Genomic DNA, 24,793 nt, shown 5'->3' with positions numbered 1-24,793 from the left:
AGTTAAGGGGTTATATACCTTGTGGTCCGGTGAAATTAGCGAAAGTTGGGTTTTTTTTAAAGATATGTAGCAATAATTTTATTGTATAAAAGTTTTTATTATTGGATATTACAATGTTTAAAGAAAAAAAAAGGCTTTGTTTGTGTAAAAATATTTAAAAATGGCGGAGTTATGGCGTTTTCCCCCAAGACCCTTTTTTTGGAAGAGGCTTGCGGTGGACGCGATTCAAGTCCACCAAGTCAACTGAAATCAAAAAATCGAAAAGATTTCATTAGTATAGGGTTATATCTTCTTAGTGAACGATCAATATATTAAATATTTTGATTTTTGTGAAAATAGGAACATGTTTTTAAAAAACTCCACTTCTACAGTCCTAAAATTGGCATTAAAAAATTCATATCTGCAAAATAAAAATTTATACATAAAAAGTTGATCGTTCACTAAGAGGCGACATCAATTACGAACAATTTAAAAAAAAAATTATAAAAATCGGTCGAATACTTTTTTTGCAATCGCGTCCACCGCAAAAGCATTTTTGGAAAAACACGTTTTTGAGATAATCGCGTTTAAAGTTTCAAGTTTAGTTACGTTACGTTGTGACGACGCACAATTTAAAACGCTGTAACTTTCGATCTATTGCTCAGATCTCTATGAAATTTTTGGAAAATGTTCTCAAGGGATTGTACTTTACGATAAAGAAATAAAATTTATTTTGATTTTTTTGAAAAACACAAGGTATATAACCCCTTAAGTGCAAATCTTCTGCTATTATGTAAGTTGCAAATTATCATGCCAATACAACAACTAAATGTACACTCGTATATGTATATTTAACATCATAATATTAATTTTAAAGAAGTCTTAGCTTTCGCCGATATTTTGTGTACCCAAAATTTCTTTGAATTCCGATGTGATTTAACATTTTTAGAACCAAGTTCCCACCTACGTAGTCTCTTCTAGGCGAGGCAACTAACATAGCATAGTGTATTTATTGCTGGCCTATTAATACTGGAGTGGTGATTTGGTCTATAAATTTAATCCGAAAAATCCAAACTTTATAAATCGGATAGCAACAATCACTTGATTAAAGTGAGATAATTGCGCTGGCGTGCATATAAACATAAAATATAATAAGCACCTGTTATGATTTCAAATCAAATTTATAAAATTCTCAAATTTCTTATCTCCTCTCTTCGCGTCGGGCAGCTTAGATTTGCAGTTGATAACACAATGGCTGAAAAATCCCGAGCCTAACAAATAAAACACGTTTTTTTTTTGTTTAAAATTAGGTTCATTCATCCACGTAATTTCCATAAAGAACAATTTTGTCGAACAATTTATCTTTTGCCTCAAAATAGGACTCAGTTTCAGTGACAACCTCTTCGTTTGATCGAAAATTTTTACCGGCGAGAATTTTTTTTAGGTCTGCGAATAGCTTGTAGTCGTTGAAAGCCAAATCTGGCGAATACGGTGGATGTGGGAGCAATTCGAAGTTCAAATCATGTAGTCTTGTCATTGTTTTGATTGACTTATGACACGGTGCGGTTGGTTAACAATGAGCAAACGCGGCACCAATTTCGAGCTATGAGCTTTTTCATAGCCAAATGCTCGTCCAATATAAAGCCAACACGTTCTTTTGATATTTTTACGATGTCAGTTAACTCACGCAACTTCACTTTTCGATCACTTAAAACTATTTTGTGGATTTTTTCGATGTTTTCTGGTGTTAACGTCTCATTCGGACGTCCACTGCGTTGTGCATCATCGGTGTCTCTACGACCACGTTTGAAGTCAGCAAACTATCGTGTTATTGTTGTTTCTGATGGAGCGGAGTCCTCATAACACTTTTCAAGTCATTGCTTCGCTTGAATGGTATTTTTTCCCATCAAGCATCAGTGTAAAACTAAATCACGAAACTCCTTTTGATCCATTGTTTTGAAAATAAAAAAAAAGTAGCGTCACTCCTAGCACAATAACTCACAAACAAATGAATAGAAAATCATGAAAAAGATGTGAATGCAATAAAACTAGTGCCATCTATGTGTTAGGTCCGGGACTTTTCTGCTCATGTGTTATATGTATATATGCACATCAAACTAGAAAATTAGGTGAGTGTGTTACCTGCACATGTCGGACATAGGTTAACTTACTGCAATATCTAGATTGTAGTGGGGCCAGAGTAATGTAAGTCTCACGAAAAAGATGTAGCTCTTCGTCTGCAATGGGTACTGGCTGGATTGGGATAACAACATTCGGAGAGCGAGAGCCTATAAAGATAATAAGAGCCTGTCTGTGAATGTTGTTAATTGTCTGTCTGTATATTGGGAGTTTAAGGAGTTGCCGTTCTGAATCTCGTCAGTCACATGATGTAGATGCCTACTGACGGGCTTATGCGGCGCTTTCTGATATGCCCCAAGTACTACTGGCCAACTATTACGATTTTGGACTTTAGAGGCTATCGCGGTTTTATGTGCCGAGAAAAAGAGCAAACTGTCGAAAATGGCCCCTAGTAATTTGGGGTTATTTACCTTGGGATGGGTGTATCAACGACTTTGGTTTCCAGTGATAGTTTGACCTCCTTCGTGTATGTTGAGAATATGGTCACAGTGTATTTTGCAGTGAAGGGGCGAGAAAAATTGGAGAGGTAGTCGTTCACTTTTCAATACAAACCATCGTTGTCATTACCGGACGCTAATAGAACAATCGTTAAGGTATGATACCAAAAAAATCCCTCTGATGCTTGAGGAAGTTTTGAAATATAGAAATTGAAAAGTAAAGCGGTTGGCGGGTTTACCACGTTTCAGTAGTGGGACCACTCTTCGTGTTTTCTAAATGTCAAGGATTATAAGACAGATTGAAGACTTTTATGAGATATAATACTGATCCTGTTGCACTTATGTTTTCCAACATCAACATGCTTAATTTGGTTCTGTCTACCAGAGGATACCGCTGGAAAGGCTAGCGTATCTCTTCGAGTCAGGCGAAACGCCATCACCGAAAGTTATTGCCACTCTGTTATTGTACTTTGTCTCGTGTTACGCCTTAAAGTCGTCGACTACCAATCGGTTTTCACCCCTAATAAGCGCAGCGATACCAGGGTGATATCCCGGTGGCAGGAGTTGTAAAAATACATATATTATATTAAATATTTTGAGCTCGACCGTATAGCTATATCTTGAAATTCTAAGATGTTGCCCCGACGGTCGATGTTTTCATCGATAAGACGATATTGCACAGAATGGTGTACCATAAATGCTGGAGCGGGTGAGAGCTATGCTGCTTCGGTAGTTCCAGGAGGAGTCGTGGAGATTCCACGTTTGATGGCGAGAGCAGCATGCGGCTACAAACCGTGTGGCTTCAAGCCTGAACAGGTCTTAAGTTAAGTTCGCTTGCCAAGGAAATGCTAACGGTTATTTTTGTACTATACCTGGAATGCTGTTGAAGTGACAGTTCTTTGCCGGATATAAATCCGAGTCGTTCCGGTAACGTAGAACCGATTGTCGGGGGAACGGTAACTTAGTAATGATAACGGTTGTTGTTGTTGTAGCATATACATTCCCCATACATGCACGGGGGATGCTACTGGAGTGACAGTCCTTGGCCGGATATATATCCGAGTCGTTCCGATAACATAGAACCGACTGTTATGGGAACGTAATGATAACGGTCTCAAGCTTCGATGCATTTGAGCTATGAAAAAGCTTTGAGGACTTCATGGCTTAATGACTTTTAGAAAAATAAGACATTAATTTGCATTTTCATTTCGGCGTGATTTGCAATGCAGTAAATAACTAACACTTTTGTACTATACACCGCGGCGACATTCCGGCTGTAACCAAAAGTCCGTCTGTGCTTGAGAACAAAAAACTTTTATTTTCTTATATAATTCTTGAATTTATAATTATAATTAAATGGTTATTATTGAAAATTGGGTGGCAGCCAATGAAACCAATAAAACAACATCTTAACGTAACTTCTTTCAAATACTCTTTGTATGATGACTGTATAAAATGATTTTACATTTACTTTAACGCAATCATTTTAAAAATAACCCATGGTTGTATGTTTGTCTTTAATAAATAAATGAAATAAAGTTTTCTTTGTTTCTCTCCCTGCCCCCAATTAATTCGATGCTATTTAATTTTTAGTATTCCTAAAATTACCCGGTGTAAGGAAGTCAACCAGACAAAAGTAATTTGCTTCTGAAAATTGCTTTTTAATTATAACAATAATCAGTAGCTAGAACGAAATTTATTTAAAGCTCCACGAGAATATAAAAAAATGTGCATTAAACTTTTAAAGTCATTTTACATATATGATAAATTGTGTTCTATAACAAAGCCAATCGCTTAGTCTTAGAATAATTTGTATGCATTTACTTATATATTGCATAAATAGGGTCAGTTAGGGTGTTGATGTCCGGCTGTAAATTCTGTGCAAAATTTACATTTGGCTTGGCTTTTATGAGGCTGTATCCAGCGAAAAGGCTCTTGTTCCAAATTGGTGCATTCCTAGTGATTAAGAGCCATTCTCTTTCCTATAAGTATGAGTAGATAGACAGATCTGATTTGAGGTTCGCACATTGAGCTCATAGTCTTTTGTGCCTTAATATGTACAGTGAGGTGCAAAAATGGAACATAAATAACATAAGTCACGTTTAGTACCATATCTACGCAAACAAGCTTGTTTATTTGAATCCAATTGTACAGGATGGTTCCATGTGTAGAAGTCCACGCAAGTGGGGAAAGTTACTGATCGCCATTCACTTGGGAATGGCCAGGACGATTCTTCTGCATATGGTTCAAGCAGCTCACAACGGCCGGGATTAGCCCACGTATCCTCTGGGTAGCTTCCGAACATCCGTTCGGGAGTGAGCTAACGTGAGAAGGCGAAACATTCCCGGATAGCTGGTTGTGCGTTGGGTTTGGGACCCGCCACTTAAAAATCGCCCCCAATGAAAAGTTTTAAAAAGCCTCGGATAAGACCTCCCTATACTGATGACGACCCCTGCAAACGAACTAAGGATTATGATTTGAGGGCATGCACCTGGAATGTCCGGTCCCTTAATGGGGAAGGTGCCTCTGCCCGGCTGGTTGATGTCCTCGTGAGAGTAAAGGCTGACATCACTGCCATCCAAGAGATGCGATGGACGGGGCAAGGAAAGAAAACCATGGGACCTTGCGACGTCTACTACAGCTGCCATGTAAAGGAGCGCAAATTCGGTGTCGAATTTGTTGTGGGAGAGAGACTTCGTCGCCAAGTACTGTCGTTCACTCCGGTGGACGAGCGTCTCGCAACAATCCGCATCAAAGCCCGTTTCTTCAACATATCGCTAATTTGCGCCCACGCCCCGACGGAAGAGAAGGACGATGCGACCAAAGATTCCTTCTATGAGCGCCTGGAACGTTCCTATGAGCGCTGCCCCCGCCACGACATAAAAATCGTGCTTGGCGACTTCAACGCCAGGGTGGGCAAGGAGGGAATTTTTGGTCCCACAGTCGGAAAATTCAGCCTGCACAACGAAACATCCGGTAACGGACAGAGGCTGATCGACTTCGCCGGGGCCCGAAACATGGTAGTCTGCAGCACCAGATTCCAGCATAAGAAGATTCACCAAGCCACCTGGCTGTCTCCTGATCGAAAAACGCGAAACCAGATCGATCATGTTGTGATAGATGGAAGACACGCTTCTAGTGTATTAGATGTACGTACGATCCGAGGACCCAACATCGACTCGGATCATTACCTTGTTGCAGCCAAACTGCGCACCCGCCTCTGTGCAGCAAAAAACGTACATCTACCTACGCAAAGAATGTTCGACATCGAAAAGCTGCAATCACAACAGACAGCCAGAAGATTCGCCACTCGACTCTCACTCCTGCTCTCGGAGAGCACTGCCCAACAACCCGGCATGCGCGAGCAATGGAGCAACATTTCTCGTTCCCTACGTACCGCCGCCGAAGAAGAAATCGGATACCGGCGAGCCCGAAAAAACAATTGGTACGACGAGGAATGTCATGCACCGCAGAAAGAAAGGATGCCGCCTATAGAGCCACGCTGCGATCGGGCGCAACGCGAGCCATGTGGGATCGCTACAGAGAGCTGAAAAAGGAAGAGAGACGTATTATCCGAAAGAAGAAACGAGAGGCCGAAATACGTGAGTGCGAAGAGCTTGAGATGCTGGCCAACAGGAACAACGCCCGAAAATTCTACCAGAAAGTTCGGCGGCTTACAGAAGGTTTCAAGACCGGGGCGTTTTCCTGTAAGAACAAAGACGGCGAACTGGTGACTGACGTACAGAGCAATCTTAGATTATGGAGGGAACACTTCTCGAACCTATTAAACAGTGACAGCTGCGCATGTCACCGAGAAAGTGAAGATCCCGATACCCCAATCGTTGACGACGGAATTGTCGTTCCGCTACCCGATCATGACGAGGTGAGAATAGCGATAACGCGGCTAAAGAACAACAAAGCCGCGGGCGCCGACGGACTGCCGGCTGAGCTATTCAAACATGGCGGCGAGGAGCTGGTAAGGTGCATGCATCAGCTCCTATGCAAAATATGGTCGGATGAAAGCATGCCTGCCGATTGGAATTTAAGTGTGCTCTGCCCAATCCATAAGAAGGGCGATCCTGCAATTTGTGCCAATTACCGCGAGATTAGTCTTCTAAATATCGCCTATAAGGTTCTAGCGAGCGTATTGTGTGAAAGGCTGAAGCCCACCGTCAACCAACTGATTGGACCTTATCAGTGTGGCTTCAGACCTGGAAAGTCTACCATCGACCAAATATTCACAATACGCCAAATCTTGGAAAAGACCCATGAAAGAAGAATCGACACGCACCATCTTTTCGTCGACTTCAAAGCTGCATTCGACAGTACGGAAAGGAGTTACCTGTATGCCGCGATGTCTGAATTTGGTATCCCCGCAAAACTAATACGGCTATGTAGGATGACGTTGCTCAACACCAGCAGCGCCGTCAGAATTGGGAAGGACCTCTCCGAGCCGTTTGATACCAAACGAGGTTTCAGACAGGGTGACTCGCTGTCGTGTGACTTCTTTAACCTGATGTTGGAGAGCATCGTACGAGCCGCACAACTTAATCGCTCAGGCACAATTTTTTATAAGAGCGTACAATTGTTGGCGTATGCCGATGATATTGACATCATCGGCCTTAACAACCGCGCTGTTAGTTCTGCCTTCTCCAAACTGGATAAAGAGGCAAAGCGAATGGGTTTGGTGGTGAACGAGGACAAAACGAAGTACCTCCTGTCTTCAAACAAACAGTCGGCGCACTCGCGTATCGGCACCCACGTCACTGTAGACAGTTATAATTTCGAGGTTGTAAAAGACTTCGTCTATTTAGGAACCAGCATTAACACCGATAACAATGTCAGCCTTGAAATCCAACGTAGAATCTCTCTTGCCAACAAGTGCTACTTTGTACTAAGTAGGCAACTGAGCAGTAAAGTCCTCTCTCGTCGAACAAAACTAACACTCTACAAGACTCTCATCATGCCCGTCCTTACGTATGGCGCAGAAGCTTGGACGATGACAACATCCGATGAAGCGACGCTTGGAGTGTTTGAGAGAAAGATTCTGCGCAAGATTTTTGGACCTTTGCACGTTGGCAACGGCGAATATCGCAGACGATGGAACGATGAGCTGTATGAGCTTTACGACGACATAGACATAGCACAGCGAATAAAGATCCAGCGGCTACGTTGGCTGGGTCATGTCGTCCGAATGGATACAAACGCTCCGGCACTGAAAGTATTCGATGCGGTACCAGCTGGTGGTAGTAGAGGAAGAGGAAGGCCTCCTCTGCGTTGGAAAGATCAGGTGGAGAAGGACTTGGCTTCACTTGGTGTGTCCAATTGGCGCCGGTTAGCACGAGAAAGAAACGACTGGCGCGCTTTGTTAAACTCGGCCAAAATCGCGTAAGCGGTTATAGCGCCAATTAAGAAGAAGAAGAATTGTACATGTATTATATAATTAGTGTGTAAGCTTTCAAATGAGCCCATAACGGTTAAAATCTAACAACAACAACTACTCATTGGAAGAGCTGAAAATAAAAACACAAATGGTCCAATTATGCACCGCTTATTTATTTATAAAAAAAGTACAAAAAACAAATTATTTCAATATTTCGTCCAAAGCCCCTTCGATTTTTTTAATGCCTTTATACGGTTTGGCATACACAGTTTGTGGCGAAATGGAGTACCACACATCCTGGACTCGCTCCCAGACCTCATTCATCCCTTTTGGCGGGTTTTTATAGTGTACGAGCTTTTGTTTTACGAGAATCCACAAATTCTCAATGGGGTTCATGTGAGGGCTTTGTGCTGGCCACTGCATAACCGAAAACTTTTGGGACTTCAGCCAGCTGGACACCATTTTTGCCGTATGTTTAGGGTCATTGTCTTGTTGAAAGATATCTTTTTCAACAGCAAGACCGGTTTTGTGGATGGCAGCAGGCAAATTTTCTTGCAAGATCGTCAAGTACTGCTCCTTTTTCATTCGGTGTCTTTGCGCTCCGCTTGCAACTAGTTTAGCCAAATGCCGGCTTTCCCTCTCGGTCTTTTTTTGTGGACGCCCAGGATTTTGCTTAACTTGTAATAAATCATGTTTTTTTTAAGCCTTTGCACTGTGGTGTGACTAACTTTGAATTTTTGGGCACATTCTCGAATTGACAACCCGCCCCGCACAGATTTTACAATATTTTCTTCAACACTTGGTTTCATAGTTTTATTTATTAATGACTTGACACTTTACCACTTTATGACAGAAAAAGAACAAAAGAAACCACAGCCAAATTTAAAAAGAACCGTTAAAATTAAGCATTGAACAACAACGAAGTAAGCGGTGCATAATTGGAACATTTGTGTTTTTATTTTCAGCTCTTCCAATGAGTAGTTTTTGTTGTTAGATTTTAACTGTTATGGGCTCATTTGAAAGCTTACACACTAATTATATAACACATGTACAATTGCATTCAAATAAACAAGCTTGTTTGCGTAGATATGGTACTAAAGGTAACTTATGTTATTTATGTTCCATTTTTGCACCTTACTGTATGTGTGATTGGTGAATTTTACATGGCGCTGTGGTAGGCAGTGTCAATTGTCTCCCACCTGTGTCGCTTTTTTGAGAGATCAGAATCAGTATTAAACTCGATAAATTATATTTTTCCAGTTTTGTTTTTTTAATATCTGTATTTGAATTTATTTAAATAATTAACATATATTACTTTTAAATTTAAATCTATTTATTGTTTTGAAATTTATTTATTTATTCATTAATTTAATGGCTATATAAAAAGTTTTTCAGACTAGATTTAAACTTAGCACTAATTCTTACGGACTAGGAACTTGAATAAAAGTCAAGAGTAATAAATTGGTTACAGCCTATGAATTCGAAAAAAGATAAAAAGATACAGCTAAGATAATTTAAGATAATAGAATTTCCCAATTTTAAAGAAGTTAATCTAGGATTGGTAAAATTAAGTTTTGCTAAATCCAACTCTGAAGGCATCAAACCGACGACAGTTACGACTGGGAACATTCCAAGAGTATATGGATAGCCAATACTCAATAAAAACGAGATAGCCCCAGAAATTGGTAAAATAACTAGCCGATAACGAGGAGGATGACATTGGTTCTGAAACATTTAATGAACGCAGAGCGAAACGTGGAAATATCTTTTGAATCGTTTTTAAACTATCAGGTCAGGCCATAAGTTCGTGCGTTTTTTAAAGGTGGTTTTAAATTAATAAAAAAGATGTTTAAAGTATTTATTAATCAATAATATATTTCCTTCATTATTTACAATGTCTTCCCAACGTTTAGGCAAATTTTTAATTCCCTGTTCAAAAAATTGTTTGTCCTTGGAGCCAAAATACGCTTCGATATCCCTTTTTATAGCTTCTTTATTGCTTCTACTCCTAGTTCTTGTTACTCATATGGGATTGAAGTCCACGGAAAATGTGATAATCACAAGGTGCAATATCCGGAGAGTATCGTGGATGCGGCATTAGCTCCCATCCGAGCTCGTTCAGCTTGCCTAATGCTTAACTTGCGGTATGAGGTCTTGCGTTGTCGTGGTGAAACAAAACTTTGCGTCTATTCACTAAAGACGGTCGATTTTTTTTAAGTACCTCATTCAGGTTTGTTAGCTGATGGGAATAATAATCAGCAGTTATCGTCTGGTTTGGTTCCAGAAGTTCATAATAAACAATACCGGCCGTATCCCACCAAATAGACAGGAGAATCTTCTTGGGATGAAGGCCATCTCCTGGGGTCGGTTCTGGTGTTTCATCTTTATCTAACCATTGGCGTTTGCGAACGGGATTATTGTAAAGGACCCATTTTTTATCACCAGTAACGATACGGTCCAAAAAACTTTCATTTTCAAGCCGTTGCAGCAGCTGAGAACACACATTCACTCTCTGCTGAAGGTTGGCGAGGGAAAGTCTGTGCGGAACCCATTTTTCCAGCTTTGAAACCTTTCCCAACTGAACCAGGTGCCTGTAAACCGTTCCATGCGATAAACTTAACCTCTGAGCTATCATAGCGACTGTCAAATTTGGCTCAGCTTCCACGAGCTTGAGCAAGGCGCCGGAGTTAAAGAATTCAGGACGTCCACGTCGCAGTTACCATTTCGGAATTTTGAAAACCACTTTTGCGCAGTCCTTAACTCACGATATCCTCTGCGTGAACAGTGTTTATTTCTGTAGCAGCAAATGTTGCATTTTTACCACTTTTATAAAAAAAATGCAAAATATGTCTCTTATACGCGTTCGAAGATTCCATTTTATTTTTTAACAATACGTACTTCTATCCCCGATTAAAATCACTTGTTGAATGCGCAATATACTAAAGAAAATATATGTAAATAGTTCCGTTATATTCCGCGAATAATATTTTTTGTATGCAAAAATCGTACAAAAGTGAAATTATGGGTAAAATACGCACGAACTTATGAACTGATCTGATATTTGGAACCCACAAACGCAGCATATAAAATCCTAATGGTATATAGAGCAGTGAAACCAGATATATTTTGTATTATTTTTTTGTATTATTTATTGTTTTTGTATTATTTATTGTTTTTGTATATATTATTTACTTTTTTTTGTATTATTTTTCTTTTTTTTTTGTATTATTTATTTTTTTATTTTTGTTTTTTTGTTTTTTGTATTATTTTTATTTTTTTTCTACTTGACGTCACACGCTTATTCGCATTCACTTTTCCTTAATGATCCTATTCCTGAATTTCCATGAGTAGCGAAATTGTTTCGAATTGTCGAAATTGGTCTACTTCTGAATAAAAATTTTTTGTTCATATCCTCTATTGCTGTTGTAACATTATAAAATATTTTACATAAATTTTTAGCTAGTGCAGCTGAAGTTGTTGTTTTTGTAAAAGCATAAATATTTCCCATATATGTATATTACGAGGAAGGTTGCTGGAGTTATGTGGGCCTTCACTGGAACCGATTTTCTGCTACTAAAGGAACAAGGAGCAGAGTCTTACTGGAAGATGTATGCGCTGACACCGCTTACATTATAAATCCAGGGTTCCACTACTGCCTCTAGAACCTCGATATACATATGCAGGAAAGTTCACTCGAAATCCTTGAGTAAAGAAGTGTGCCGCTTCAGGGGGTTTCATTTTATTTAGAACTCATTTTGATCGGATAATGCGCTGTTATCGTGTTTGCTCCGACACAAACTGCTTTCTGCGCACAACGTAGGATTTATACTGGAGATTTTATCTCAGAAACATTAAGCTCTCTCGTAAGGGTTTTCATTGATTTTGAAGGGTCCTCGTCAATAATCGCTTGCACTTTTTAAATAAATTCTGCGAATCGGACAGTGCCAGAACGTTCCTCGTGTTTTTTTTTATGTTTTACAACAGATTTTACAGCGACGACTGATGCTTTCAATTCACGGCGAATCTTATTAATGAATGAACGGGTGCACTTACGAGATTTAGAGATTTCTAAGTCGATGAAATTTGCACATAAAGCGACGTTAGCTTCATGTCTCTTCATTTCTTGAGTTGAGCTGTAGTTCTCCATTTTTTATTTAAAAAGGAGCAACAAAAAAAAATAATAATAATGGTTTTGTGAAGTATGCAGCTTGTATTTACATGTTTTTCGCAATGTTGCTTTCAATGTTTCAATTTCTCGAAAACTTGTTTACGCTTATCTTTGTTTGCACTCTTTGCTTAGATTTTGCCACTTACTTTTTTTATATCATATACAGTTATTACCTCTTTTCTTTTTGGTTTGCCAAACTACTATATGGAATTATATTCGACAATGCGAATGTTAGTTTTTATGAAATTTTTTTTTTAACCTTTATATGTTTGCACAAATTGTATTCAAAATTATTTTCGTATTATGTTTTTCTGAAAACAAAACAAGAAAACTCATTACTGCATTATTATTATTTTCTTTTTTTCTTTTCTTTTTCAGAATGATCAGGTTGTGAGCATCGTGAGTTTATTTAGTTTAATATTTCTTTGTAGTATAGTTTGGCTTAATAAAAATTTTCATATTTAAAAATTGGTATCTACATAGTATATAGTTAGTATATGTATGTATGTGTATATGTATATGGATATGTTTCGATGTGTCAAACATTGTTTGTTATTTTCTGCGTATTTTGTAAAATTTGGTTTTGTTAATGTTTATTATTTGTATTCAAATGCGTTCATTTGTTTGTGTAGGCAAGTTCTTATGTTTTGTTCAAGGTACATTGAACAGCTAATAGCTAGCAGTAGAGCAAAAACAACAAGAACAATGAGTTTTATTGTTATTTTGGGTCCCTAGAATGTAAAAATCTATTAACCAAATTTCACAATTTATAGACCAAATAAATAGAAAAAAATTAAATCAGATGGCCTACTACCTCTTCAATGTGCTTTGGTTTTACATTAAAGTATAATATGAAAATTCAAAATTGTATGGCTGCATTCACATGAAAAAAAAATAAATCCTGATGGCTTGCTAAATCTTCTTAGCTGTCAAATCAAAGTTAATTAGAACTATTGATCTCATGCACCTAAAAAAAAACACTTGATATATACGAGGTGTGTTCAAAAAGTATCGGGAATTTTGTGTTTTTTCAAAAATTATTTACTTATTTATTAATATCTATTTTTCCCCCCTTCAAAGTAGTCCCCATGAGATATTATGCACTTGTGCCAACGTTTTTTCCAATCTTCGAAGCACTTCAAAAAATCTTGTTCAGCTCCTCCTTCGATGCCGTCTTTATCTCGTCAATCGTAGCGTAGCGTCGTCCTTTTATGGGCCTCTTCAGTTTCGGGAACAAGAAAAAGTCACAGGGGCCAGATTGGGGAATACTTAAGCTGTGCCAACATTAGTGTCTTGTTTTTGGCCAAAAAGTCGCGCACAAGCAACGATGTGTGCGCAGGGGCGTTATCGTGATGCAAGAGCCAATTTTTGTTCTTCCACAAATCCGGGCGTTTCTCGCGGGAACAGCTTCGCGCAAATTGCGCATAACTTGCAGGTAATATTCCTTATTAACCGTTTTATCCTGTGGCAAGAACTCATGATGCACAACGCCCCTGCAATGGAAGAAAACAATAAGCAAAACTTTTACATTCCACCGAACTTGGCGCGCTTTTTTCGCTCTTGGTTCGTGCGGCAGCTGCCATTGAGTTGATTGAGCTTTGGTTTCCACGTCATAACCATAAACCTACGATTCGTCAGCAGTTATGACCCTCTGGAGCAAGTTTGGGTCGCCGCGCACAGAGTCCAACGTCCCATTAGCAATGTTCATGCGATGCTGCTTTTGGTCGAAATTGAGCAATTTTGGTACGAATTTTGTGGCGACCCGTCTCATGAGCAAATCATTGAAAAGAATCGAATGGCACGAGCCAATCGATATGTCTAGGTCCCCAGCAACTTCTCTAACGGTTATTCGACGATTGGCCAATACCATTTTCTTCACTTCATCAATTTTTTCGTCTGTTGTTGAAGTGCTCGGGCTTGCGGCACGCTTTTCGTCGTTCACATGCATCGTCGTTCGAATGCATCCGCGCACTTAATTTCCTTTTTTCACACAAAATTTGATACAGGTTCTTTGATCCATCTTTTTGAATAGCAAAGCAACTGTCAACAATTAACTGAACATTCAAAATGGCCGAACTCGCGGCACGCGTGAGAGACATAAGTACCAACATATCGCCACAAAAAAATCGAAATTCGAACATACGTAACATGAGAAAATTCAAGATTCGCGATACTTTTTGAACACACCTCGTCTGTTATAAATATATGTACATGCATATAAAAGGATTCTAGTCAAAGTCATTTAAATTTTATTTCACCAAATCGGTGAACCGCCTATATCTGTGTCCTTTGTCCATGTGAAGACCATTTTTTAAAGATTGAAAACATGTTGAACGAACCTCGTATGGCCAAAAAATATTTTTCTATTTTTTAACAAGAGATGAAAAAATAAAATACTGAAAACAAAAATAACAAATCTTTTTTTGCTTCCGTTTTGCACGCTTTTTTAGAAACTCCCCAAATACAACATTTCAAATGAGACCAGGGCCTTAAAAAGAAAAAAGTGTAATCATCAGGAAGATGACATTAGCAAGATCATAAACTCTACAAAAATATTCATGATGAAACAAGGAAATAGGGATTGCTAAAAAGCATCCATATTCCAGCGACTTTCCGAGGCGCACACTTTACCGTCATAAGAAATGAGATCCTTGAGTCTAGAGCAAATTTTCAATTCCAACAGATAAACTCTTAAGCATCTTTCAGGCGGAATTTCACTTAAGGGGCATTTGATCATTGATCGATTTACAGCAGAAATATATTACAAAAATAGTGTTATCCCAAGGGGCAAATAGGCAACGCCATTAGTGATTGATTGCTTCCTTGCACTTGTAATATATGCCAATAAAGATGAGCTCATGAAAAAAGAGAAAACACGTAAGAAACTTCACTAAATCCCGACTATCCCAGACAGAAAATCAACTTAGAGAATGCCTCTCTAAGAACCACTAGATTTCTTGAAAGGCGGGGAAAGCTATTTTTAGACAAAGCACTGTGAAGAGAAATGTCATAATTGTCACACATTCCTGTCACATCGCGATAATGATTCGATAGCGATAGCGATAATGATCCCCAATCACCAATAATTGCAAAAAGTATGGCGGAATTACTTCTCCATCAGGTTCATAAAAAATTGTTATGAATTTTATTCGAATGTACGAATAAAAGTTTCAATTCTAATTCTCAGTGCTTTCTGATACGCTATACAGGGTCCGGCACTCGAAGTGTAATCAACTTCAGACCGCTCGCGCAGCTGATGCACATTTCGGTGGCATACCATGGACGTTTCAACAGGACTCGACACTGTTTTTTTACTTTGAATTGAATAAAAGTAATTTTCCAAACTAAATTTATGGTCTTTTTAATTGATTACACTTCAAGTGCCGGACAATTGACATCATTTACATACAACCGGAGGCTACACCTTTTTAATTAAATACACTATTCTTTCCTCGACTTCTGTAATTTTTTTTAATTACAATTCGCGATTACGATACTCGATAACGAATCTCAAATGAATTTGTAAGAGTGTAAAAGCAAATTCAATTTCATTAATACGATACGATTTGAAATGAATAGCTACTCTATTTTTAGTGACGTGATTTGGTAGCTTTGTTGGCATGTTATGGTTATTTTTGTAGTTTATGAATAAAACTTAAAAAGGCACACATTTTAGAAATACATAGCGACATACGCATTATATGTATGTACATACCTAAATACTCGTAGTGCGAGTATACTTTTGCGCTTGCGCTGTGCAAGGTCGTTCGTTTTGCAACTATGAACGGCTGTTCCGTTGTTATGCTTCCACGTATGGTACATTGAATGAGTTTAGAAAAGGAGAAAGATAAAACTCTTTGAATTTTTCTTATTCATATTGTTTTTCAACTTTTTTTTTTAGTTTTTACCACTCAACATGCCCACGTACGAGCGTATCTGCACTAATAAGATTGTATGTCTGTAAGTAGGTAGGAAGCGGTAAATACCCTATACATAGTATGTTTTATGAATCAGTTTGAATAATGAGTAAACCTTTTTGACATTCAGTTAATTTTTTCGCTTATCAGAAATAAGTGTGATGCAGGCTGGCTTCCACTTCCCACAGTCTTTCTAATACAAATGTTCATGCATATTCGTACATAAAGGGTTTTCCAATAACAGGTGTTATCTATCGCTATCGAGAGATGATTAACGATTTTTTATGGCCGGAATTGGATGGTATTGATGTGGACAACGTTTATTTTCAACAAGACGGCGCACAGTGCGGCCGATTCCCAAAAAGCTGGCCAAAAGTCGAAAAAAAAGTTTCTAGATAGAGTTTTTTTGTCTTTGGGTTGGCTACAGTAATGCCTTGAGTAGTGAAAACCGTTCATAGCAACGTCCTGTACCCTAAGTATCCTCTGTATTTTCAGTCGCAACGTGGCCTTCGTTTGAGCATCGTACTACTGTCGATGAATAGTGAAAATTGTACACATTTGAAAGATTTTGTAATGGAGTAAATTGAACAAAACCAAATGGAATCATCTTCGGAAGGTTAGTAAAATACGAGAAATCTTTAGTACATATCAATACCTCGACACAAAATTTTTAGCTGCAGCAATACGTAGATACATTTTTTGCATTTTTTTTTATAAAATTTGAGTTTTCAAACTGTATAGTAATACAACGCCGTCATATGCTGCTTTGAAACCTATTAAAGGTTACTCAAAAAAGTAATGGTTACTGAATAAAACAAGATTCAGCTGCTACCACTTGCTACCTTGCGACCCCGAAAACATATAAATTTACATGCATCTTGATTATGTTCTAGAATATACGCTATTTCACGTGAGGGGGTGGCCAATAGGGGTGGAAGGGGGTGGATTTTCAAAATTTTAAGATAAAATTCGTAATCAGCGACCCCGACAACCCCCGAGTAAGAAATTTTGAATCAATTACTTAATTTTTTGAGTTTTGGCCAGTTTTTCGGGAATCGGCGGTACGTGCCACACAAGCAACGAAACCATTGATCTTTTACGGGAAAAGTTTCCGGACCGTGTTATCTCTCGAAGAGGTGATCACAATTGTAACGCCAACAGCCCAGGGTCGATTCAAGACCTCAAAGATGGAATTCGTGAGGCTATCGTGGACATATGGCAGCCACTTTGTAATTTGGCTATGGAAAATTTCATGAAAAGGATATTGTCCTGTAAGCGTGGTCGTGGTGGTCATTTGCCTGATGTTATTTTCCGGTATTAACGGCATACCTTCCTCTTTATAATGAACTAAACATCCGATCATTTATATTAAAAAATAGCATTTTTCTTTGAATATCAAAATAAAACCTCTTATTGGAAACCCCTTAACATACCATATGTACAAATTAGGATGGCATTATTTATTGTAAAAAAAAGTAAATTTATAGGGACCGCGAAAACCCCCTAAAATTAAACAAACAAAATTAATATTTAAAAAAAATATTTTTTTTTGTGCTTTCGTATTTTTGGTATGATTTTTTGGATATTTGTGAAGAGAAATTAAAGTAGGAGATTAAATGTTATCTGTCTGTAAAAATTGTATACCAAATTTATGTTGAAGTTCAATTTTTACTATGGGAATTCAATGGTAGCGTTCAGAATTATCAATCCAAGTTTAGTCTCCAGTAACAAACCAGCTTCTGCAATTTATTTCTTTTTCAATGGTGAATCGTCCAGACAAGTTTTTCGCGCTGACAAATGCTTACTCATCAAAAGTTACTTATCAGAAACGAACCGAGGCGTAGTTCAAATATTATTAGTAATACAACTAAATACATCTTAATAGAATAATTTACTTATAAAATAAACTGATTACTATTCAATATACCACCTTAATCAAAGTTTCCGAAATATATTCAAGAAATTCAAAATGCAAGTTTATTCTTCAAAATTGATATCATCGCCTTCAAAGTACTCTCCATAAACTGCAACGCACTAATGCCAGCGTTCAATACAGCTCTAGAAATATGTATTTCTGGAACTCTATTTTTGGTATAGCCACCAGAGCCGTCTTCTATTTTTCCATTACTTGCTTTCGGTTGTAAAAACACTTTCCCCATAGTGGTTTTTTGACTCGATCAAACAGGAAAAAAAAAAAATCACAGGGAGCCATATCAGGTGAATTCGATGGCTGTTAGACGGTATTAGTTTCGTTCTCGGTCACAAATAATCACGGATAATAATGGCACTGTGCGACGGTGCGTTTTCATGGTGCAAAATCGTAAACGCCTAACTGTCCTTATTAACTCTCTGACCTTCTGGCAAAAATTCATGGTTTAACACCGTTGAAATCCATAAAAACCGTGGGCACCGCTTTCTTTTCGGACTAGAAATAGCGTGAATTTTGTGGTCTTATTTCCATTTCCATTCACTCGCCTCGTACTCATAAACCCACGTCTCGCCTCCAGTAATGATGTGTTGGATGAATGTTTGGTCGGATTCGGAATTCAGCTTTGGAAATCATATCTTTGGCGATATCAACGCGGCTCCTGTTTGGTCCTTTAGAACCAACATTGAAGCAACACGGCGCAAACCGAAATCATTAACTACAATGTCCGGAATGGATCCATAATGTTTAAGTCCTCTACCAGCTTACTGTTAGTTGATTTGCTGTTATTAATCAACTATTCTTTTAATATATCGATGTTTTCATCAGCTTTCGATGTCGACGACCTGCCCTACGTTCGTTATTTTGAATGGACTCACGATCGCTTCTGAAGCGTTCATGCCACTCGCAAACGGCTGTTTTCTTTAGAGTATCATTACCCAAACAGTTTTTCAACATGTCTAAGATTTTCGTACCATTGAATCCATATTTAATGCAGACTCATTTTTGTAAACTCGAATCCATTTTTAAAATTGTAAAAAATCGAAGACACGTACAGAGTAGATTTATTCAATGTGGCGTAACTTTTACAAATGTTAGGCAATGGCGATCAATTTTGATAGGAATGTTACAGATGTGGCGACCTAACAAAAAAACAAAACTCAAATCAGTTGACCTAGAGCGTCATCTGGCGGTTGTTCCGGGACGGGTTTACCGTCCGCTCAGCTTCGTGGCTCGTCACTGGCTTTGCTCTCACATAGTCTATGACTTCAAGGCCATGCTTGGAGCACCGATGCATATTTCCATACATAAAAGGGAATATATATAAGCGATCCCTCAACTCCTATCTGGAGCATAGGGCGCCACTCCTATTTGCCAACGTACACGGTTTTGTGCTATGGATCTTAGTTCGTCCCACGATAATCCAAGAGACTTCATTTCAGCTGTTGAGCGTCGCCAGGTGGTACGTGGTCTGCCAATTCCTCTACCGGTTTGTTGAAGTGGATTCCAGCGTTGCGCTTTTTTAGTGATATTGTCGTCATTTTTCCTTAGCGTGTGGCCAATCTACTGCCATTTCCTTTTTTTTATTTGTGATGCAATGTCGACCTGGTTAGCTTGCGCAAGCAACTCGGCGTTGCTTATTGTCCGGAGCCAGAAAATTCGCAAAATCCGACGAAGGCAGCGGCGCTTTGTGATCTTTCCAGTTACTTTCCAGGTGGTGCAGCCATATAATAGAACGGATTTGACGTTCATGTTGAAGATGCATAGCTTGGTGTGAAGACGGATACTGTTGTTTCGCCTCAATGGATCGAGGATGCCGAAAGATGATTTAGCTTTGTTAATTCTATATCCCACATGCACCTCGGAACCCACTATCACTGCTTCCATTGCATATGTGAAGCATATAGCTGGTATGCGGGCCGTCATCAGCGTTTGACAGGTATCTGAGGAATGTGTTGTTAATCTGTCATTGGATGCTCCTAAATCTAAAGGCATCTCGCAACACGTCTTCGATGACTAGAAGAAAGACAATTGATGACAGGATGCAGCCTTGTCGTACACCACTTAGCACGTGAAAAGGGTCCGACAGTTTTCCTTTATGAAGGACGGAGCAACTTGCGTCACTGTAGCTCTCTCTTATAAGTCCAACAAGTTTTTCAGGGATACCTCTTCTCTTCAGGGATACCTAAAAGGGGAGTCTACCCTAATTTTCTTCGATACAGATTGCCAGATCCTCGTCCATTTTACCATGAAGGAGCCCGAGCTCGATGCTGACATTAAGTCAACATTGTAGTCTCTGCTAAGTACGTCCAAATGGTGGCAAAACATATCTACATATATCGTTTTCTATGGTCTAATAGAGAGATATTTCTTTTATATCTCAGCAAAACTTAATCGCCTGATGTTACTGAACACATAAACTTAATTAAAGATCACTTTGCCCTAGAAATAAAATGAAATATCATTTTATAAAATCGCTGAAGCGGTTTTTGGTCTTACAAAAAACAAAATTGATGATCTTTTCCTTCCATAAGTTTTTATAAATTTCTCACTACCAATAACCGACAACCTTCCTCCATTAGGTACAACAATTAGCTGGTAGTATCTATCAAGAATTCGAACGCATGATCAATCGTTATGATGAAGATGTGGTTAAGAATCTTATGCCATTGCTGGTGAATGTTTTGGAATGTCTGGATGCATCGTATCGCATTAACCAGGAGCAAGATGTTGAATTGGAGTTGCTGCGCGAGGACAATGAACAGCTGGTCACACAGTATGAACGCGAGAAGAGTGCACGCAAACAATCGGAGCAGAAGGTAATCCAGAACTTGTCACAACCGGATATTTCATGTTCAATAAAAAGCGCTGTTTTTGTTGCTTGTTAATCTTCAGTTGTTGGAAGCCGAGGATGTTGCCGAGCAGGAAAATAAGGACCTCGCAAGTCGTTTGGAGTCATTGGAGAGCATCGTGCGCATGCTTGAATTGAAGCATAAGAACAGTCTGGAACATGCGAATCGATTGGAAGAGCGCGAAACCGAATTGAAGAAGGTACAATACATACTTTTGATTTAAAATAAAGATAGCTTCACATTTGATTTTGCAGGAGTATAATAAATTGCATGACCGTTACACGGAGCTTTTCAAAAATCACGTTGACTATATGGAACGCACCAAAATGCTCATGGGCTCCACCCACTCACAAATGAGTTCTGCTTCGGAGCGATTGGAAGTGAATAGAGCCAGGTTAAATCCGATTGCTCGGTAATGCCAGAAGTTTTAATTTTTCAATTGTTAACATTTTCCATCACCTAATCCACCTAATGTTTATTGACATACATAGTTTACGAACCGCTCGAATTAATTACAAATTCATTTCTGTAGGTCGTCCGGTCCAGTATCTTATGGCTTTGCGTCACTCGAAAACTCGGTCATGTTAGATACAGAGACAATCTGTAGTGTAGGCAGCAACTCAGATGATTCGGGGCCACCGTCGTTACAAAACGAATTGGATAGTCTGCAGACAGTGGAGCGTGCAGCTGAGACAGATACTCTGCAACAGCAGAATCAGGCCACATCACCACAAAGTGATACGAGTCCCATTGTGCCAAATGCACCATCCAATGGTGAGTAAAAAGTATCGAAATTAGTAAAGTTTGTCAAGTGAATTTATGTACGAGCATTAACTGTATACAAATTGTACTAATAATTTTTTTTATTTATTTCTTTAATCTTCTTCCTTTCACTATTATCATAATATGCATCCCAACAAATATTTATCCCATGAAACCACATTTGTGTTAACAAAACAACGACAACAAAAAAAAAAAAAATTACGAAAAAATCATTAACCTTTTCCATATCCTGTAATTATAACTGCAATAAAATGTTACATAATTGATTAAATGATTGCGCAGTTGGGCGTTCAACAACCAAAAAGGAGCAACGCTCAGCTAATACCCTATATCAAGAGTTGTCATTTCAAGACAATGAAGAGAGTGAAGAGCATGAAGTTGTTACAGGTATGTGGGCTAACTTTTTAACATGATTTCACTCATCCGCTTCACTGTGCCGCATGGTTGCTGGTATGCGTTGAAGACCCCGTATCAGCAGCTGTCATCAAGAAATTTCTAAATTACAATACATCAAATGCATTCATTATTTGATTTCATTTGGATTTTACAAAGCGCTTAATTCAGCAATAAAACTAATACATACATACATAAGTGTATTCTGACATTTTCCATAATCATGACTAATTGCATACTTACATACACACTTGCATTCATATATAAACTATGTATGTATATAAAAATCTTTAAATGCCTACTTTTTATTTATTTTTTCTTATTATGCGTCCACGTGCTGCTTGAAATTGCAATATATTGAAATGTTCCCGACCTGCTTGTCTATACGCCCCCAAACATGCACGCACTTGAATTTATACTGTTATGTTAAATAATAACACAACGAAAACTCTTTTGCTTTGCTGTGAAACTCTCTCATCACAAATTACCGTTTGCTATGCTGTGATGTTCCGACTTGGCTTAATTAATATTTGGCTGTACTCTTTCTTTCAACGCCGCAAACAGGAAGCTGGGTGCATCCTGGAGAATATGCTTCTTCCGGTAGGTATCAAGATTCATATTTCTATGGATTTATTAGTGTCACATGTAAATATATTAAACACCAAATAATAACTGTAATCGCCTAAGTCGAAAATCGTATAACACTGAACAACTGAATTGGCTACTCATCTAGTCCATTGGTTGGATGCTAAAACAATTATGTACAATATTTTTAATACAACAACAATAAGAACAATGTACTATAACCGAATTCATCATCTTTTTTGTCCTGTTCCTTTCTCAACACTCGAAACTTGTGAATTAAAAAATAAACAAACAAAAAAAAAACACGAAAAACGAAAAACAACAAACGAACGAACGAACACATACACGCATGCAAAAACAAAAATATGCAAAAATCGCATAACATTTTTGGAATTTCTGAATTGATAATACGGGTGTTTCACGGATACTCGCATATCGTTGATTATGAAAACGAACTGGCGTACGAAAATCGTTTGATTTGTGATTCATATTGTTCGTAAAGCTAACGACAACTATTTTGGTAAGTTACGGCATATTGTCTGTTTAGTATATTCACCGTTAAAGTAGAACACTTTGCTGTAGACGTTTCCTCATTGGTAAATTTGATTTTTTCTTTGTTTCTTTTCCACAATTTATGTTCGTTAACAAACACGACTTCAATGGTATTTTGTTTTTGTAATTAACCATATTTTGATTTTAAAACTCAAATGTAGCGAAAATTGAGAAATGGTGCTCATTTGAAAAATAAAAAATATTTTTTTCAACAATTCTTACTGTATTTTTTGGGACATTCAAAGCTAATTTGTATCCAGTAATTAAATTTGCTTTACTAAAACGCAACCGTAGCTATTATATGTATGTGTTTATGTATGTGAATTTATAATATATTATACATATATAGATTTTAGCATACATATTATTTATTTTTTCCTTTAACTCTTATTGGAGCATAGGGTGTCTCATTTTGTATCACACATATTTCTTTTATTTTTATGCAGTTTTTTATTATAAATGTATAGATTTACATATACATTCAACCACACATCTTCCAAATGATATAATATATTGCTGTTGTGGCGTTTGAAAAATGTAAATTCACTCTATCTTCGAGGGTTGTTTGCGAAGTCCGTGCAAAAATAAAAACTATGTACTTAATTGTTTGGGGTAAACCTTTTAGGGTATTTTTTGACATAGTCTCCTTTTAGGTTTGTTTACTTCTTTCAACGCTGTTTTAGTTTGTTAAGAGGATTTGCTGAAGTCTGAAAATTAGCTACTCATTTCTGCAATAACCTCCTAGTTTAAATCAAATATTTTTCCCGACAGCCATTTCTTCAAATTGGGGGGCAAATAGAAGTTCGAGGGAGCCAAGCGATCCGAGTCTGGGGGTGTGAAATTACCATTAACTTTGCGACAACTACTGCCGAGGTGTGATCTGGCAGTTGAATCACCTAACGAAATTCTTAGTCGCGCATTTTTTGAAAATCACTCGACTTCCTCGATTCAAACGCATGACAAACACAAAGAAATATAGCGATTTGGCTGAAACTTGGTGTGTATTCTTCCAAGAGATGATAACCAACTAAATATAACCTCGATACGCGCCAGTAGTGACACCTCTCTGACTTTGCACGGACTTTTTGAACGACCCTCGTATGCATACATATACAAAAATTAAAAGTCTGACCGTGATTTTGAAATAAACATAACACACTATTCCCAATTTCAAATTTTATTTTTACCTTCTTGTGTGGACTTAAGAGGTGAACCGGTATAAAGAGAATTTGACTTCAAAGCTTTTCTCAATCGATGGTTTGGAGATATTCAACTCCGATTCCCGGAATTTCAACGATGATTTTGGTTAATTTTTGATAAATTTACGAACAATTTCGATGGAGTTTTCGGTGATTACTGATTTAGGGCGGCCCGTATGCTCATTATCATTTATGTCTTTACAACCATCTCTGAAACGTGTTAACCACTCATGAACTCTGGCATGACATAGACAATCATTGCCATAAACTTTTTTCATCAACTGAAATGTTTCGGTAAAACTTTTGCCGACTTTAAAACAAAATTTTATATTAACTCTTTGTTCGATGACACAAACATACTGACACTTTAGACGCAATAACTTCGCTTCCACTGAACCGAATGTCACCAAGCTTTCACTGGAAGTCAGCTAGGAATGTAACTTCCAACGCACTATCTCATTAAAAAGATGGCGCCATCA

General features: G+C 38.0%; 1 protein-coding gene across 14 annotated transcripts in view; it reads left to right on the top strand.

Annotated features, from left to right (window-relative positions):
• Nucleotides 1-24,793, top strand: part of LOC129242974 (JNK-interacting protein 3) — a 45,737-nt gene that overhangs the window by 9,986 nt on the left and 10,958 nt on the right. For 5 of the 14 annotated variants that reach the window (XR_008582228.1, XR_008582227.1, XM_054879953.1 and 2 more), the window contains exons 2-9: nt 12,485-12,505; nt 20,533-20,769; nt 20,846-21,001; nt 21,057-21,214; nt 21,335-21,576; nt 21,868-21,972; nt 22,543-22,578; nt 23,066-23,083. Coding sequence is in view for 12 of the 14 variants with exons in the window: in XM_054879953.1 (XP_054735928.1) it covers nt 12,485-12,505; nt 20,533-20,769; nt 20,846-21,001; nt 21,057-21,214; nt 21,335-21,576; nt 21,868-21,972; nt 22,543-22,578; nt 23,066-23,083 (973 nt within the window). In the remaining 2 variants the exon portion in view is untranslated. The remainder of the gene's footprint in view (nt 1-12,484; nt 12,506-20,532; nt 20,770-20,845; nt 21,002-21,056; nt 21,215-21,334; nt 21,577-21,867; nt 21,973-22,542; nt 22,579-23,065; nt 23,084-24,793) is intronic. The other 9 variants (XM_054879957.1, XM_054879964.1, XM_054879960.1 and 6 more) reach the window with 7 other exon arrangements.

The sequence above is a fragment of the Anastrepha obliqua genome, chromosome 3, assembly GCF_027943255.1.
Source record: "Anastrepha obliqua isolate idAnaObli1 chromosome 3, idAnaObli1_1.0, whole genome shotgun sequence".
Lineage (NCBI taxonomy): Eukaryota > Metazoa > Arthropoda > Insecta > Diptera > Tephritidae > Anastrepha > Anastrepha obliqua.
The sequence above is the reverse complement of the archived record's forward strand: the minus strand, read 5'-3'. Positions and strand labels throughout refer to the sequence as shown.